At 43.7% G+C, this 18,377-nt stretch overlaps 1 protein-coding gene across 1 annotated transcript in view; it reads right to left on the minus strand.

The window, feature by feature from the left end:
- Positions 1–18,377, minus strand: part of TMEFF2 (transmembrane protein with EGF like and two follistatin like domains 2) — a gene marked incomplete at its 5' end in the record, with an annotated part of 236,898 nt that overhangs the window by 92,938 nt on the left and 125,583 nt on the right. Inside the window, one exon of the mRNA XM_079783089.1 lies at positions 9,493–9,589. Within this exon, the coding sequence (XP_079639215.1) occupies positions 9,493–9,589 (97 nt within the window). The remainder of the gene's footprint in view (positions 1–9,492; positions 9,590–18,377) is intronic.

Raw genomic sequence — 18,377 nt, forward strand, 5'->3', positions numbered from 1 at the left:
TCTCTTCTCTTCTCTCTTCTCCTCTCCTCTCCTCTCCTCTCCTCTCCTCTCCTCTCCTCTCCTCTCCTCTTTTTTCTTTTCTCTTCTCTCTCTGTGACCCTCACTCACCCTGTGTGTTTGCGTGTTCTCTCTCCATAGCCATGTGGCATTCTGCCTGGCCGCACAGACTCCGAACAAGGCTCTAGGTGGAATCCTGGGTACAGCAGCAAAGCATCAGATTGCAGCCTGGAACGCAGGCTCAGCTTCACAAATGCTGGGCTGAACCAAGCTCTCCCAGGCGCAGGACCCCCGGACATGGACTGCTGCTGCCCTGATGTCCCACGGCTGGACAGATGGAGGGGGACATCGGTGGGGCATCTTGTTTATTCTGTTTCACAAGAGAATCTTGCCACCGGACCGCCTCCTCCCTTGCGGGTCCCTTGAAATGCTTTTCCTCATGATACCACAAGAAGCCCACTTCTCCTGGTAACAGGTATACTGATCGATACAGGGCTTCCCCCCCGCCCAAGTCTGACTGTTCAATGTCGCTATAATACAGACAGCTTTATTGCATTTCATTTTTCTCAAATCAACAAATTTGCTAGAGAAGAAAAATGATATTCAAAAAATTAAGTTGTATACTTTCATTAAATATATGATTTATTTCATTGTCATAATTAATACTTGGATGTTATATTTGAATGTCTTAAAGCACCACATTTGTGATATCTATGTATATTACAGAAATGCATCACTGTTGTTTTTTTTGCTAATGCGAAGCTAATATTTTATTTCATTTCTTACTTTTGTTTTTTCCCCCAATTGTTACGTTATGCACTTCTCCCTGATGTTCATCTCTTAATGTCTGCTGAGTCTGGGCACTTATGGCTGGTTGGAACCTGGTATTGCTTTTATTGCCCTGGATAACATTATTTTGATTGTAGAAAGCTCATTTTAGGATGAGCTCTGAGAAGAGGGTAAACTGCTGTGTCAAAGACACAGGAAAGACTGCAATGAATTAAAAAGAGCCTTTAGAAAATCGTCTATCCCGAGGGCATCATACCCATTTCTTAAGTTTCATTCCTAGCTTAGTGATAACTGGATGAATGGATGCAATTTTACTTTGCACTGGGGGGGGGGGGGGAACTAGAAAAATAGAATATTTGTTTTAATTTATTTTGTTCTTTGTAGTAAAAAAAGCATTTAGATTTTCAGCAGCATTGATTTTTTGAGTGGGTGTTGTTGCCCATAATCTTACGATTTGTTCAATCACTTGTTAGATATTACACATCCTGCTTGTTAGGGAAATGTGTCTGGAAAAATCCGATGTGTGCTGCCAAGGTGGGCTTGCTAATTTGTGTTTTTTTTTAAATTATTTTTTATTATTTATTGATTAAAGTATTACATATATCTCCTTTTCCCCCCATTTACCTCTCCCCAGCCACCCCCACCCCCAGCACATGCCCTCACTCCCCTACAGTCTGTGTCCATTGGTTAGGCTTATAAGCATGCATACAAGTCCTTTGGTTGATCTCTTACTACCACCACCCCCGCCCCCCGCCTTCCCTCTGAGGTTTGATGGTCTGATCGATGCTTCTCTGTCTCTGGATCTGTTTCTGTTCATCAGTTTATGTTGTTCCTTATATTCCACAAATGAGTGAGATCATGTGATATTCATCTTTCTCCAAATGACTTAGCATAATGCTCTCCAGGTCCATCCATGCTGTTGCAAATGGTAAGAGTTCCTTCTTTTTTTACTGCAGTGTAGTATTCCATGGTGTAGATGCACCCCATTTTTTAATCCACTCATCTGCTGATGGGCACTTAGGCTGTTTCCAAATCTTAGCTATGGTGAATTGTGCCGCTATGAACATAGGCGTGCATATATCCTTTCTGATTGGTGTTTTGCTAATTGGTTTTTTAGCTGAACCAAAACATACAATATGTTGCTATTTGAAGTAAACCACTGACCAGAAACAGTTTTTCCCAACTTAAACCTCCTTTGGGAGGGCAGATTCTTAGTAAATAATGCTTATGCCTCAGAAATCTACTTGTTATGAATCCTTTGGCTACAGACAATGGAAATAGTTTTGGTACACACACTATTTAGTCTCTAGGAGTTAACCAAGAAAAATGTCTAACATTGAGTTAGAGAGGATTTAGGTTTTGGTATATTTTTTAGATCACAGTGTGAGGACAGCACTCTCAAATTCATTTGTCTTAAAAAATGCAAACATTTAGGAAGGGTCATTAGAATTTGGACCACAGAAGTTCTGTTCAACTATAAATAGAGTATTCACAAATTTGTTCAACATTCATAATAATCTCCAAACTCAGCCTCAAGATTAAGTAAAAAATTTAAAAGTAGAGACTTTATGGACATGTCAAATATGATCAGACTCATTAGAAATACATGTATACATACACACACATGCACGTGCACACATGTACACATACATGGAAGGAAAATATACAGTGGGAATCTTGGAATGGTGGGATGACATTGTAATAGAGTTTTCATATTTCTAGTCTCCTCAAATTTCTATGACAAACATGTACAACTTTTATAATCAGAGAAAACTATAAAAATTCAATTTCAGTGTAATCATCAAACATATGAACTGGGAAATAAAAGGCATGGCATCGTATTTTTAAGTGACACAAAAAAAGATACAGCATTGCCACTAAGATAAGACAACCCCCGGCATATGGGCCACATTTAGTTGCCATTTAACTGGGCGGTTCTTTTCTCTTCCTATATATCTTGTAATTTCTATTCATGCATTTGTAATACTCCCTCCTTTGCCACTTGGAAAGGGGCATGTAGCCCGTTAGTCCCAAAGGCAGCCAAGAATGAATCCCACCTTGCTTAGCCGACGGCTCACGGATCAGTGCCCTCGCTCTTCTGGGTTCCTCAGGGCTCGGTGTTTGCAAACCCCCCTGACATACTGTGATAGTGACACACCAGCATCGCCGACAGGGCGGCTGTCGCAACGGGCAGTCTCTAAACCTGTGCTACGAGCCGCTTTTCTGGATAAATATCTGAAAACTATCGCTAGTTATAACAAATAAAGAATGTTCACCCTGGTCCATAGTCAGGGTTGTATTGCCATTTCAAAACAAGCAACTTCAAGTTGAAGCTGCTCAAAAGAACCACATTTTGGTGAAGATATGTCTGCTCTCTGCAGCCTCATGGCTATTTTCAATCTAATTGGCACACACATAGGCCTAAGAAGGCTATTTTCCATAGGAAATTGTGGAGAGTGGTTGCAGGCTACAGTGATTGGACAGGATCAAGCCTCGGCCTAATGAGAAGGCACAGTCCTCTCGTGGCAAAGCCACGTGCAAGTCCCAGCCTGGAGGGCAGAGCCCTCCCAGCACCACTATAGCCGGAGCCTATGGTTGTGAGCTTGAACCTATGGTCCGAACACGGCCCCACGTGCCTGAGTGATGTGGGCTTGATGGAGTTCAGGTGCATGTCACTGAGTAGACTGGAACATCGTTAACGTCGTGACCACGCCCTCTGCCTCGTGGGACCTGCCTATAAAATAAAAACACGGCTTGTGGGCGCTGTCGCTGTCTCTCTGTCAGAGAAGCAGCGTCCCACCCAGCCCCAGCTTTCTTCTCTTGTCTGTCTTTCCTCAATCCTTCACCGCCCCCTCAGGGTCACCCTTGGCCGTGCTGGCGTGGCACAGAAAATAGTTCAATCTCTCTTAAAAAACAAAATTTTTGTGGGCAAGTGGAAGCTTCGAAGGAAAGAGAGGTGTCTTTCCCCGTCACACCCCACCCATCTGGACAAACAGACGATACTGTGGCCATTTCTCAGGTGACAGCACGGCCTCCTTGGGGGTGGGGGTGAGGAGGCAGGTCCCGGAGGCAGGAAGCTCAGCACCGAGAAGGTGATCTCCTACAGCCTTGCATCCAACAGAACCCTCGGAACTTCCAGCCCCGGGGTCGGCAAACTGGCTCGCGAGCCGCATGCGGCTCTTTGGCCCCTTGAGTGTGGCTCTTCCACAAAATACCACGGCCTGGGCAAGTCTATTTTGAAGAAGTGGCGTTAGAAGAAGTTTAAGTTTAAAAAATGTGGCTCTCAAAAGAAATGTCAATCGTTGTCCTGTTGATAGTTGGCTCTGCGGACGAATGAGTTTGCCGACCCCTGTCCTAGACAGACCTGTGTCCTGCTGTTGTGCGTGTTGTCATTCTCTCCGTGAGTGAAATGTTAGAAGCCAGAACCGATCAGGTCACCACATGTATGGTTCTCCGGCGAAAGGCACAGGAAATCGCTAAGAGGGAACAGCCAGGGGAGGCTGACTAAGCTCTCAGTCCCCAAAGGTTTGTGACTGCTCAGCACCCTCTGCTTTAGATGCACCCCTATACAGCCCGGCCCACCTCCTTCGTACCTAATAGAAAACACTGGAAACCTTCCAATCACAACAGTCTTTCTGTTCCATCTTCGGCAGCAGTCGTTTTTAAGGGCACCCCTTTCTCTGTTTTCTTCATCGTCCCTTTCCCACGCATCATGGAACGCACTCCAGCGGGGACCTCAGGCCTGCTTGCTTACGGGGATGGTGAAATCCAGGGCCCAGGGTCATGGCCCGGCTCTGATGGTCCCGACCCCCCCCCCCCCAGTCCCCTGTGCATTAAAGGTGGGAACCCTGCCAGCCACACACGTCCTCCCCGCCGCAAGGAGCCTCCTCAGATCAGAGGCACATGAGGAGGTGAAAGGCTTCCATGAAACTGTCTTTGTGAGAGTCACTCCCGCAAGGAACGCGGACTCCCGCACCCCTCAGCTCCGGAACATCCATGGGGCAGAAGGAAACAGACGCCCCTTCATTCTCTCCTCCGAACCCGTTTCTCCGCAACGACTTTGTTTCCTCCTTTCCCACCATCGTGGCCCAGCTCGGATATTATGCACGAAAACTGGAAAGCATCGCTAATGTTTCCAAAAGAAAATAAACGGCTGCTTGAGGCATTAACAGCTCTGAAGCCGCTGTGCCTCTGCTGATGGAGCCTGAGCGCATGCGGGAACAGGAGGGCGGAGGTGAGTGGAAGGAGACTCCACGGCCACGTGAGAAGCACACACAGCGTCACGGAGCCGGCCCTCCAGGCGCGGTCACCGGCCGCCTCTGCTCCTACACCGGGCCCTCCCGGGTCCATCCCGCCCCCCGGACACGGGAGCCACGCAGGCAGCTTCCTGCCCAGCCGTTCCTCGGATCAAACCCAGCTACCGACTTTATTCTTTTATTAAATCAAGAATCAACCCCTGGGCGCTGAACTACCTCTGATCCACGGGACCGACGGAAAGTTCCAGGCTAATTACTTCTTAGGAGTAGTTCCCAGCGCCAAGAGTTCCTGCTGACCTACTTTGGACTTCCTGGAATAATTTATCAGGGGAGATAATTAAGGGAACACAAAGCTGTTTCTATAGGCAAGTATCAGAGATGCGTGTTGAGACCACACGGTGGTCTTCTCAGTGTATCAGATGGGGCTGTATTACTCTGGGGCCAGCCCATCGTATCATGTCCCAGTTATTTACCTGCTATTCTTTTTCTTTATAAACTAGTTTGACAGGATGTATTTGAGAGTCTCTTTGATGTGGAAATGTATCTGTTTTGACTTTTCTTTTGTCTAGATACAGAGAAACGATCTTTAAGCCTTTCTTTTCATTTCTTCTTTTTCAAATGTTTTTAATGATTTCAGAGAGAGGAAGGGAGAGGGAGAGAGGGATAGAAACATCAATGATGAGAGGGAACCATTGATCAGCTGCCTCCTGCATGCCCTCTACTGGGGATCGAGCCTGCAACCCAAGCATGTGCACTGACCAGGAATCGAACTGGGACCTCCTGTTCATAGGTCAACGCTCAGCCACTGAACCACACTGGCCGGGCTCATTTCTTCTCAACCCCGGCCTCACAAACAAGCCACATACCCCTTCCCTTTGCAGGGTGTTCCAACGATTTTGAAGTCAATGCTACGTGAGAGACTTACATGAATTTACAAATCACATGTTTTCCCCAAATAAAGGTATTAAAGTGTAAGTAAAACATTAGGACACGGTTTATCAACGCCGCCTCTCATTAGTATTTTTTTTCTCCTTTTCTCTACTCTCCTTACTCCTCTCCCTTCTCATTGATTTTTTCTTCCCCACGTCCAGTGAGACCTGCTTCTCAGCGAGAAGACTATGGAAACAAGGTCAGCGGACCGTGCTGGCTTCTAACTCCAACCCAGACCCATCCCCGCCTGGGAGGCACTGCGCACCTGGGCCCGGCCAGCCTCCGTCCTGCGGCGAGATGTAAGATACTCATCTCCTGGGCCGGGTTCTCATGCTGCAGGTGCAGTAACGACCTTATTCCTCCGCAGCACTTCTTCACGGCTTGTAGGGACTCGGTAATGCGGGCTGAGGAGCTGGGTGGGCATGAACCTGCGGCTGAGTCCGCGTCGGAGCGGAAGATAACGCAGAGCACCGAGCGCATTCCCGGCGGCCACACGGCATGTGCGGGGCTTCACCGGCCGTGGCTTCGCCCCAATCAGCGGCACCTCAGAGCTCCCTGGCGGCCAGGGGGATGCGGGTCAGGCCACTCCCCTACCGCTCCCCAGCTTTCTCTGTAGCCTCTTTTCTCCCACGCTGTTTGCCTGTTTATTTCACTCCTTGTCCTTCGGCTCCCTCCTCTACCCTTCAAGGCCACCCCTAAATATAATGTGTTCACAGACAAAGGCATTTATGCAAATGAAAACTAACACGCTTATCACTGAAGCTCCCTTCCTTGGACACGGTAAGGACCTTTTATTTAACCGCTAACAGCTCTTCCCTCCCGCTGGGGAGTAGAAGGCCCTGCTTGGCTCCCTCCCCTGCCGCCCCCTACCTGCCCCGCTCTGCCACTCAGCCCCTGGGAAGGCTCGCCTTAGTCCCCCTTTTAGACCCAGTCCTGTCTGAAGCTGGGGGTGTAGAGATGCCCTTACCCAGGAGCTAACTGACGCAGCATCCAGTGAGCACGCTGACCCCTGACCTTGGCATTTCTCTCTGAGGTCCAGGTGCTGGCCTCACCCCTGGTCCCCGGCTTGTTTCCTACAGCAGCTCCTGCAAGCGGGTGTCTCCCCAGCCTCCCCCCATCTGCCCAGTTGGGTGCCTTTCCTGGTTGGTAACCCGCTCCTCACCGACTGAGGGTCTGCCCTGCCCTCTCCGTGGTTTTGAACCGAGTTTCTTTTTCTAAGTCCAGGCGCCCTGGCCTTGCCCGTACCTCCCTGCACCGCCTGCCTCCAGACCATGGGCACCGCCCCGTCACCGGCTCTCACCCTGTGGGCCCGGAGTCCTGCGATCTGGCCATCATGGCCCTCTCATGACTGCAGACAGGACAGGGAACAGTGAGATTTTAATTTTGCGTCTTCGCTTGAGCTGTTAGGCTAACGCCCTCGGTGACTTGGAGCTCAGAGCTTCATCCTGGCCCTGCCGCTTAAACACTGGAAAACTAACGCAGCGCCCTCGCTGGAGAGCGAGACCGTAAAGGAAGACACCCCGGGCTTCTCCTGAAGACAACTGAGAGAAACGCGCCCACAAATGAGCCAGCCCCGAGTAAGCAGTCCCTAATCTCCACCTGTTCGATCTCCACCTGCTCGCTCAGCTCGGCTCATGTCTCAAATCTCTGCACTTGTAAAGGGGACGCTGTCACAAAGATGATCACGAGGGAGGGGGAGGAACCAGGGCAATGGAAAGTCTTAAGAAAAAATCAGGGACCCATGTACATTTTTTAAAAGTAAAGCATTGATAGCAAGATTTCTGACAGCTTTAAAAATAATGTTCAACTGCAGGTGCAGTGACAAGCAAACATTAAACATGAGATCTTTAAAAAGTGTATTTCCTGTCAGTGTGTCTTAACATACAGAGCCCTAACGCATTTGGGGAGGAGTAAGTAAGGTTCTAAGTCCCGCTTTTCTGGAACACGGAGTCACTAATTTACCCTGAGAGCCCCAGCGCGCCCAGCTGGAATCCTCAACTTCATCTGCACTCAGACGTTTTTAAAGATTTTAAGCGCAGACTGTTTCACTCTTGCCAAAATTATGTTGCCTTCGTTTCCTCTTCTTGTCCCTTAAATTGTCCCCTCCACCCACAAAAGTGTGATCAAAATGATTCCTCTTTAAAAATTGAGATAGAGTTGATATATAATATTGTATAGGTTTAAGATGTACAACAGGCTGATTTGTTACACTTTTATATTGCAACTAGAGGCCCAGTGCATGGATTCATGCACTGGTGAGTCCCTCGGCCTGGCCTGCACCCTCTCACAATCCTGGACCCCTCGGGGGATGTCAGACTGCCAGTTTCGGCCCAATCCTGGCAGGTCAGGCTGAGGGACCCCACCGGTGCACAAATCCATATGCATATAAGATCTTTGGTTAATCTCTTCCCGCCCTCCCCCTTTCCCTCTGATATTCATCAGTCTTTTCCATGTTTCCAAGCCTGTGCGTTGAGCGTCTGCCCCTGGTGGTCAAATGGTCACTTAGGCATCTATCTATCTATCTATCTATCTATCTATCTATCTAAATATATATATAGATAGGATTACCACCACCATGTTAGCTAAAACCACCATCCAGTCACAGAATCACCACCGCTTTTGTTGTTGAGAGCAAGTAAGATTTACTCAGTCACTTTGATCAAAATGAGGGCTAAGAGCTCCAGGCAAGCATGGGCGCATTTTGAAAAAAACCAAGGGCACTTGGCTGCTTTCCTGAAAGTTACAGGTAAAATCCAGTGAGGGAGAAAGGGAGAAGGAAGAGCAGAGAGAGAGAGAGAGAGAGAGAGAGACAGAGACAGAGACAGAGACAGAGACAGAGACAGAGGGAGGCTGCCTCATTCCACTGTCACAGCACAAAGACCTCCTCTGGATTCTAGGCTGGTCACTCTGGGAACGATCAGGGAGGAACCAAACACATGTTCATGCCCTAGAAGGCTAGCATTTTGGGACCCATTCAAAGTAAGTATTACTCATGATCGCCTCAGCCTATCTTTGCAGGAGAAGCTGCGTATTGCTGGGGTGAAGGGGAAGTTGATCCCAGAGGGCGGCTCCGGTCATTCTTTGCTTTACCGTCTTCCCAGTTCAGCTACCGGCACGCATAGGCAGACCCTTCAGTGAAAGCTCCAGGTCGCCCAGACCCGCCCTTAGAAAGCAGATTAGCAGATGCCCACCGGCTCCTGACCGAGCTTCCTGAGAGATGTTCTGGTAAATGTGACTGTTCTCTCCACCTCTGGACACGGACAGTCCTGGGGAGTCTGTGATGGCTTTTATCCCCTAGCAAACGAAGCAGGCAGCTGCCCCAGCCCAGCTCCTAATTCAGCATCAGAAATCCCCGCTGTTACAATAGCCCTCATATTCTCCCCTCCCCCGCATCCCGCCCGCCTTAGGAACTAGGTAAGAAAAAGAAATGCCGACCACGTCTTCTTCCGGAAACACCCGAAGGAGTGAAAGGAAGTCAACTCTCACGATTCTGTTGAAAAGCCTCAGGGAGAGCACCTACCACACGTCCTCGGCGTCCTCGTCGCACTCGGCCCCGAACTGGCAGATGTCACAGGTGGACGTCTCCTTCTGGCTGCTCTCGCCTGAGCCTTCGTGGACTGCAGGGGAGGGAGGGAACAAGCCTAATTCAGACGAGTGTGCGAACACCAACACTCTAAGCCTGTCAGAAAGCGCTGCTTTCCCAATGGACCTATTTGCTATCAGGGCTTCATAAGAATGGCCTCCTCAGCTCCTTCCTCCCCTAAATTTAAGGGCACTCTAACAATAACATGCCACCCATTGGACATTTCAGCTTTTTACCAGCAACATAAAACAAATGACAGGGTCTACTGGATTTATGAAAATTCCTTGGCTCATAAATACACCACTAGTGAAAGAGTGATTTAATGAAAAGGGATTTAGATTTTTTTTTTCCTTGCCTAGAGGAAAAAATCTAATGTCCACCAGACTGTAAATAAATGTCTAACATTGTATACTTCTTTGTCATTCGCAGGCTTTTATACATCATCTTAAGAATCTGAGTGGGCACCCTTGACTTATTAGATGTATCTTCTTTGTCCTCCCTTGAAATAAATGCTAAGTACTAATAAAGGAAAAAAAATGTTAATTATAAATTTCCGGAAAACAGCTTTTAATTGGTTTGTACAATAATTTCTTGATTCTTACATAAATAGTTCAGAGCCCATCATAGTGATTTCTTCTCTGAGGGTTATGACCATATATTTCATTTTAAAAATATATATTGTCATCGATGATGATTATTGACATTGTTCTTTCTTTCTTCCTCATAAATTAAAAGTACAAAAGTATGCAATTTATAGCCCAATTATAAAAATCAACTGTGCAAAATCAGGGCACATTAGTATAAATCAAGGAAAACTTTCTAGCATTTTCAGTCCAAATAATGAAAATCTGAGCAACACTTTTGAGATAATGAATTATTGTTTACCCAATTAAAGAATAGTTGAAAGCAAAAATGGTTTTTCTTGTAGATGAGAAATTGCCACAGCTGAACTACCTCCTAGATACTCTTACTCCTTGGAGAGGTCACACACTTAAAAACAGATGTTTACATCAGGGAGATCTTAAAAGTGCACTTCTGCTAAAGGTCAGCATTTCGGTAGGAAAAGAACACAAACCGTGAAGTATGGCGTGGGTCCGAACTTTATGAGCCCCCAAAAGACACAACTTTAACAGAGACATAACTCATTAACACGCACCCTGAACCTAACAAATCCAACCTTACTTATCTCGTTTTAATAAGACACTTTCTCATCGTTTCTTCTTTGTCTATTAACAAGAGTTTTGAACATTTGCAAAAGCAAAGGTCTTTATTCTTGATTTTCTTTAATTTTCTGCTGCGCAGAGAAGTGAGACATCTCTGAGAGGACTCTGTTTCACAGTTTTTCCAGGAAAGATGGGTTTATTTTTTCTAAAGCAATTTCCCCCTGTACTTGATTATTTGCACTTACATTAAAATAGGTATGAATGACGACAGATTAACTTCAACCGAAAAAGTACTCATGATACGGTTTTAAACTTAGAAGTCTCGAAAAAAGAACAGGAGTTCCTCCCCAAGAAGAAGGGATTTTGAACTCTGAGAAAACAGACGGCACTTAGCATCCTCTCCGTTCCCCTCGCACAGGCAAGGCCATTAGAGAGGCCGTGGGGATGAGCAGGGGGCGGGGGCCTCCCCTCCTGGGAGACCTGGCAGCTGAGCCCGCTCTCTTTATCCCTTTCTTATTATTAATGCAACACGGAAGCTGCTAATGGGGGAGCCTTTTAGTGTCGGCGAGATTCGCAGCTTCCAGACTCTAACCTCCCATCACTCAGGGAACATACTGAGGCGAGGGGATGGTCCTTCAGGAACAGTTACAGCCACTTAGGGGCCCCCCTTCCCTTGCGCAGCTGCGATCCTTCCTTAGGGACCTCCTGGGGGTGACCCAGGGCAGGAATTGTGCTCGCTCACAATTATACACAAAAGTAAGAGCACAAGATACACTGTAATTCATAGGATAATATTCTAATATGTATGATGGTGGTATTATAATTACATATACAGCATTCTTAATAGTTACATGAAGTACATATTACATATATGTGCTATGATATATGTGCTGTACTGCAATAGAGTACCTACGTGTTCTCATGATAGGAGTTGGTGGAAGTGTTCCCACTTCCCCTACTTCATGAAAGAGTTTGTCTATGACAGCATTATTATTTGATTCTTCATAAGAGCTATTTAAATTTTCTATTTTATTGATTTCTGCTCTTATTATTTCCTTTGTGTTATATAGCCAGGGTTTAATTTATTATTTTAATAGTTTCTTAAAATGGAGGAAGTACTTAATTTGACACCTTTCTTACTTTCTAATATATATACTTAAACCTATAAATTTCCTTGTAAAGACTGCTTTAGCTGCACCTCACAAATATGAATACTGTGCTTTTATGATTTCTGTTCACAATATATATATTGTAATAGCCTTTGAGATTTCTTCTCTACTTCATGGATTATTTAGTGAGTGTGGTTTTTCACTTCCAAATATTTGAAGGGTTTTAAAAAGTATATTATTTTACTCATCTATAATGTAACTCTATTATGGTTAGAGAACATGCTCTTTAATTTAAGTCCTTTCATATTTATTGAAACTTGTTTTATGACCTAAAATATTGTCCACCTTCTTGAATAATTCATGGGCATGTTAGAAGTTGTAACCTCTTGTGGGGAGTAATTTTCTGTAAATGTTAATTAGCTTTAAGTAGATGGTTAGTGTTGTTCAAATCAGCGGGAACTGTACCGATTTTTCAATTGATCTGCTGCTGAGAACGGAGTGTTAAAATCTCTATCAGTGAAGTGAAATTGTTTCCAGTTCTCTTTTGTTTTTGTCTTGTATTTGGAGCTTTGATATTGGGTGCAGAAACATTTAGTAGTCTTATGTCTTCTTAAATAAGTGACCCTTTTCTCATTATAAAATGCACCCTTTAAATCTCTAGCAACATTAGTCATCTTGGAGTCCGCTTTGTTCTGATATGCAGAGCCACACCAGCTTTCTTTCGCTTATTATTTTTATTCTTTTACACCCAACCTGTTTGTTAACATGTTCAAAGTGTGTTACTTGACAGACTCGTAGATACAGAGAGAGGACTGATGGCTTCCAGAGGGAGGGGCTTTGGGGACTGGGTGAAAGAGGCGAAGGGATTAAGAAGGACAAGTCAGTAGCTACAAAACAGTCACAGGGGTGTAAAGTCCAGCATACGGAATAGAGTCAATAATATTATAGTAACTATGTACGGTGCCGGGGGGGGGGGCACTGGGAATATCAAAGGGAACACTTTGCAAAGTATATGACTGTCTAACTACTAGCTGTGCACCTGAAGCTAAATAACATTAAATGAAAACTAATAAAAAAAAAAGTGTTTCTTGGAAACATACAGTTGGATCTTGCTTTTTTTATTCAGTCTGAATATGCTGACATCTGATCAGGGCGTTTAGCCCATTTACTTTAATGTAATTAATCGGGGTTATCCTTGTGTTATTACTTCTGTGGTTGCTTTAATGACAGCATGTGTCTTTAAATTCTCCTAAGCCATTACTTCATGAACCTTTAAGAGCTTTATGACAATATGTTTTTAATTACCACTGTTCACTCTTTGCATTCTTATCGTCATCTATCATACTCCCACCTCAGCTGCAAAGCTCAGGTTCCCTTTTAAAGTTAGTTTTACTTAAACAGCCATCCTATTCTTCTGGGCTAATTCAGTGGCGAAAGCCAGAGATGCCAGTACTAAGGATGACTCCAGCCTGTTACTGTTAACTGAGTGTTTGACATGCATTTGGTTCCATCTTTTCAAGACTTATCTGTACTCTCACATTCTCCATGGAAGACACTATTGACATGTGACATTTACAGTAGATGACATTATTTTTCTAATTAGTTTTTCCACTCTCTCCAATAAATCATTATAAGTTCCTCTCTACAGCCATATGATTTGAGTTCCACGCTATCACCATTGGTCTCATGCTTTCCTTTTGCTACTGAAATGTGAGTGGAAGTGAGAAGCTACAGAAAAGCCATCACGTGGAATTCTACTTTCTTGCCCCTTCCCTTTGCATAAAAAGACACATTCTAGAAGGAGAGCTGTTTCTTCCACCAATCCAGACGGAGGTGCACAGAGCTGAGCACCCCGCACCCCAGCAGCGGGAGCAAGACTTTTGCTGCTGACACTGCAGCCTCTGAGGGTTTGAGGCCGTGTGTAACCATGGCTTTACCTAGTGAGGGATGACTAATAAGACCTGAGTTAATGTTATCAATAACTTCTAAGAAAACATACTCTCACATCATTTTCACATCTCAGATTTTGATTGCATTACGTTTCTACACAACCTTAGATCTGCTTTTAATTTTCTCCAAGTCTTCCTTCACATTTTTACTACTTCTTTTCCATACTAGCATGTATTGTACAATATTTAAGGTGTTTCTTCTATTATATTTTCATTTTTCCCAACAGAACACTACCTTTCCCAATCTCTGCATGATTCCCAGTTTTTTTTCCTGTGTAGAAATATAAGGTGCCATTCAAATTAAGCAGAGAATAATCATTTAACATAGTACAAACATAAATGAATAGAAATCTCCACATGCATCATGCCTGAAATAAAGTACGTGGTCCTAGAAATTATCAGATTTTATCAACAAAGAGAATGAGATTTCTAAGCTTAAATATGTATGACCCATAGATATGGTTCCATACTCTTTAAATTACTACAAAGTTGAGAAAAAAACATTTATACAAATTTAATGTAGACCTTAATGTGAACTTTTTCAAAGTTTAGAAGGCATTTTTCTCTTTCTACTTTAGAGTCAATACCAATCTAGTAGTCAGTGTTTTTTTATTAAATTAATTCTTGGTAGACTTTTCATTTTTCCACTTTATTTATATAGATAAAGGATTTATCAGTGATGATATTCAATGACCTGTTGTAACGAAAATTACTTTGATAATAAAATTGTGATAAATAGCAATTTTTATTTTTTAAAAACTTGCATAAATTACTATTTAATTATCATCAAAAGCTGAACTTTGAGTTTATGTTTCAATAAAGAAAAAAATTCCACTTAAAGAAAATTTTACATCAAAACTCTCCACTTCATTCTTTCTTTCTTTACTTATTTTTAAAAAATATTTTTATTGATTTCAGAGAGGAAGGGAGAGGGAGAGATAGAAACACCAATGATGTGAGAGAATCATTGATCGGCTGCCTCCTGCACGCCCCCCACTGGGGGATCCCAGCCCATAACCCAGGCATGTGCCCTGACCGGGAATCGAACTGTGACCTCTTGGTTCATAGGTCGGCACCCAATCACTGAGCTACTCGGGCCGGATTCCATTCTTTAATTTGGATAACGTGTTGGCTTTGCCTCTGTGTGCAGGCTTTGGCTCTCATATGCTTCTCCCACGTGTAAGTTGAACCTAAATGATGGAGCTGCTGACAGTGTTTGGAGGCTCAGACAATGCTAAGCTGTGTTTTTGAGCCTCAATCATGTTCTCTTTTACATTTTCCAACATTTCCCTAGAAAGACTAATATGACTTCCAAGAAAAATAACAATAAGAAATACTTTCCTTTTATTCATATTATAATGTGAGGATATTTTAATAATAATTGCACTGTTCTATTATTGAAATGCTAAAACAAGAGACTTAGCAAACTCTGCTGCTTACAAAACTAACAGATTCGTTCTGTGTATGTGCCAGTGCCACAATGCAGTAATATGTGCTCAGACTTTAGGGAGAAACCCATTATCTTAGTCTTTTGAATTAAAAGAAATACAAATCTATTGTTAACTTTTAATTTTTAAGTGATTTAAATGCTAAAAACTAAAGGAAGACTAAAATGACATATACCCATAATGGTTTAAAGCCACGTGAAACGTCTAAGAACCAAGTTTCAAGACTGAGAAAATGTAATTTTATATTAAACACTCAAAAGAAGAGAGCATTGCAGAAAATTTAATTTTTCATAATTAAGCTAGTGAGAGCTTGACAAAGCTGCTTTAGAAATCACATATAATTTATCTTCTACACAACTAAAAATCATTTAAGAGATGAATACAATGCTACTATATTGAAACACAATTCTATTGTCATTTAAGTCTGACTGATTTCACTCTAACTTAGAACTGAAGATATTCAGTTGATTAGAAAAAGAGAAGGAAAGAAGGTTGGAAGGAAGGAAAGAAAGAAGAGAGCAAGTTTATTCAGCTTGATGCCATGCACGGCAAAATTCCTCCGACCGAGTTACTCTGCCAGATTCATGAAACTCTACCACATCAATCATGTGATAATATAAGCCAAAAATACTTGTATTCTTCTCAGTTTAATTAGTTTGAATTACTGTATGTAAATTTATAGAAATATTATTTTTCCTTATTAGATTCCTAAAAGACAAGAAATGTATTTTTTTATTGGTAAGTTATGAACATTGGGTGGGTTACCTGGGATACTATAAAGCCTGGGGAGGACCAAATCCCACTGGGAGGAAACTGAGAACGGACTAAAAAGTTGGTCAATGGAAAGAATAAATGTAGGTGACACTTTGGCACAGATGCCCAGATGAGAACAGAGAATGAGGCATTATTAGATAAGGCTGTAGCGTCCAGAAAGTATTTTGATGAAAGGGTGGAGTTGAGTCTCCATTTTTTGCTGAGATAAATGATGGAGCAGAGAGAAGCAAACTGAGGCAGGAGGGAAAGCGGATAACCACAGAAGCGATGCCTGTGAGAAGCCGTGGTTTACACACAGGTGAAGTGGTTGGTCTTACAGGCAGGGACACAACTTGTCCTGTAGGTGAGACGGCAGAGCATGTGTGTACAAATGGAGGAGGGAGGTGATGCTGGAAAGGGGAGGATGGCATAGATCCCGGCTACATGTTTTGCCTCTGTTGTATTTGTACGTAAGAGGGACATCATCGGTTGAGAGAATGTGATAAGAAGAGAGATGTGAACATTGTAGGAGAGTGGATGTGAATGAAGAAAGATGGAAGCTTTCTCAGCCTTTTTATACTAATATATTGCTTTTCAATTTTGTGCTTAATTCTTCTAATTAGCAAATCTCTAATACTAAAGATATGTCTTTGTCAATTTGCAGTTTGTATGTCTTTTAGTATATGACTCTTGGTGTTGATAACCTAAAGGCATTTTGTGATGTAGAAAGTTTTATTTGAATCATCAAATAAAGACTAAATTGCCAGCAGAATGAACTCTAACCTACGGAATGTCTGTTATGGTAGAATGTCTTTGAAATCTGGTCACATCTTACATGTCATGTTTATTTCCTAAATACTTTCCCATTCCATCACCACTGTACACACGGAGCCTAAGCTTCTACCACCTGACCTGTACACTTGCAAATGCGCCTATTTTATTTATTTGTTTTTTATTTATTTTTCAAACTAGTAGCCCATTGCAGGAAGATTCCTGCAATAGGGCTTCCTGCTGCGCTATCCCCCACCCCGCCTGCTTTCCTCCCTCCTCCGCCGGCCCCGCCTGCTTTTCTCCCTCCTCCACCGGCCCCGCCTGCTTGCCTCTGTCCTCCCCCAGCCCCGCCTGCTTGCCTCCCTTCTCCCCGCCCCACCTGCTTGCTTCTCCACAGCTTCGCTCCCTTCTGCAGCGCTTGGCTTCTTTCTACGCTGTCTTGATATGCAAATTAACCGCCATCTTGGTTGGGTTAATTTGCATACTCACCCTGATTGGCCAGTGGGCGTGGCTTAGGGGTAGCAAAGGTGCGGTCAATTTGCATATTACTCTTTTATTAGGTAGGATGAGCCTATTTTAACTACATCTCCCATGTATCTTATTGAAATGCAGATCTGACTATGTGTTTGACACTGACAGTGACATGACGTAATCTAAAGGCCGTTGCATGGTAGACACAATTCAGGCCTGGCGCCGGGGGAGCTGGATTTGGGTTGCCCATTCTCCCTTGGTCCCCAGATTTCTCATTTGTCACCTGAGATCCCTGCCCTGCTTCGCACCGGGCTGTGGTGCAGATTAAACAGGAGGATGTGCGAACGTTCCCTGCGCCCTCTAAATTGGTCTGCCACCCTAAGGTGTTAATGTGACGAGAGCGCTCAAGTTGAAATAAAGTCACGGTCTTGTTCCCAGGCAGAAGGCTCTTTGAAGGAAGTCCAAGGCGGAGCATCACAGATGTGGACTGTGGGTCCTGGTGAGTAGCCTCATAACGATGCTAACGTCTCGGTGGGTGCAGCAAAATGAAAATCACACAACAAAGCAGAGAAATAAAACCACTGAGGAACTTAAGAGTGGAAATCTTGCACCAAAAAAGCAGCTCACTGGGTTTCTTACATGAAGGTAAGAGGTGCAGAGAAGTCCCTGATCGGGATCTCAGAAACAGCCCAGAGCTATGGCTCTTGAGTCTAGGCCACTGGATCTTGAGACAACAACACTAAATCAGTATTTTCTTTCTTTTCTTATTAATGAAGATAAAAAGGAAATAAGGGCTTTTATCTTCCTTTTTTCCTACTTGCTACGAGCATTGGTTTATACTGTAAACCCCAAAACCAAAAACCAAAAAAACCCACATATTCCATCTAACTCTACTCCCAGTTGCACATGAGACTTAAAAATGAAACTAGGGTCAAGGTTGTTTAAATACACAACTTTTTGGTCTCCCTCCCAGTTGCGTACCTGGGAGGTAGTTGACTATTTGGTGGCTTTCTTTTAAAAAGTGGAACTCTTTAGGGGAGGCCGGGGTAGAGGTCAATGGGGGAGAAAAAGAGACATATGTACTACTATTTGCAATACTTTAAACGATAATAAAATAAAATAAATAAACAGAAAAAATATATGCAACTTATTGACATA

This window comes from Cnephaeus nilssonii, assembly GCF_951640355.1.
Source record: "Cnephaeus nilssonii genome assembly, chromosome: 10".
NCBI classification, from domain to species: Eukaryota; Metazoa; Chordata; class Mammalia; order Chiroptera; family Vespertilionidae; genus Cnephaeus; species Cnephaeus nilssonii.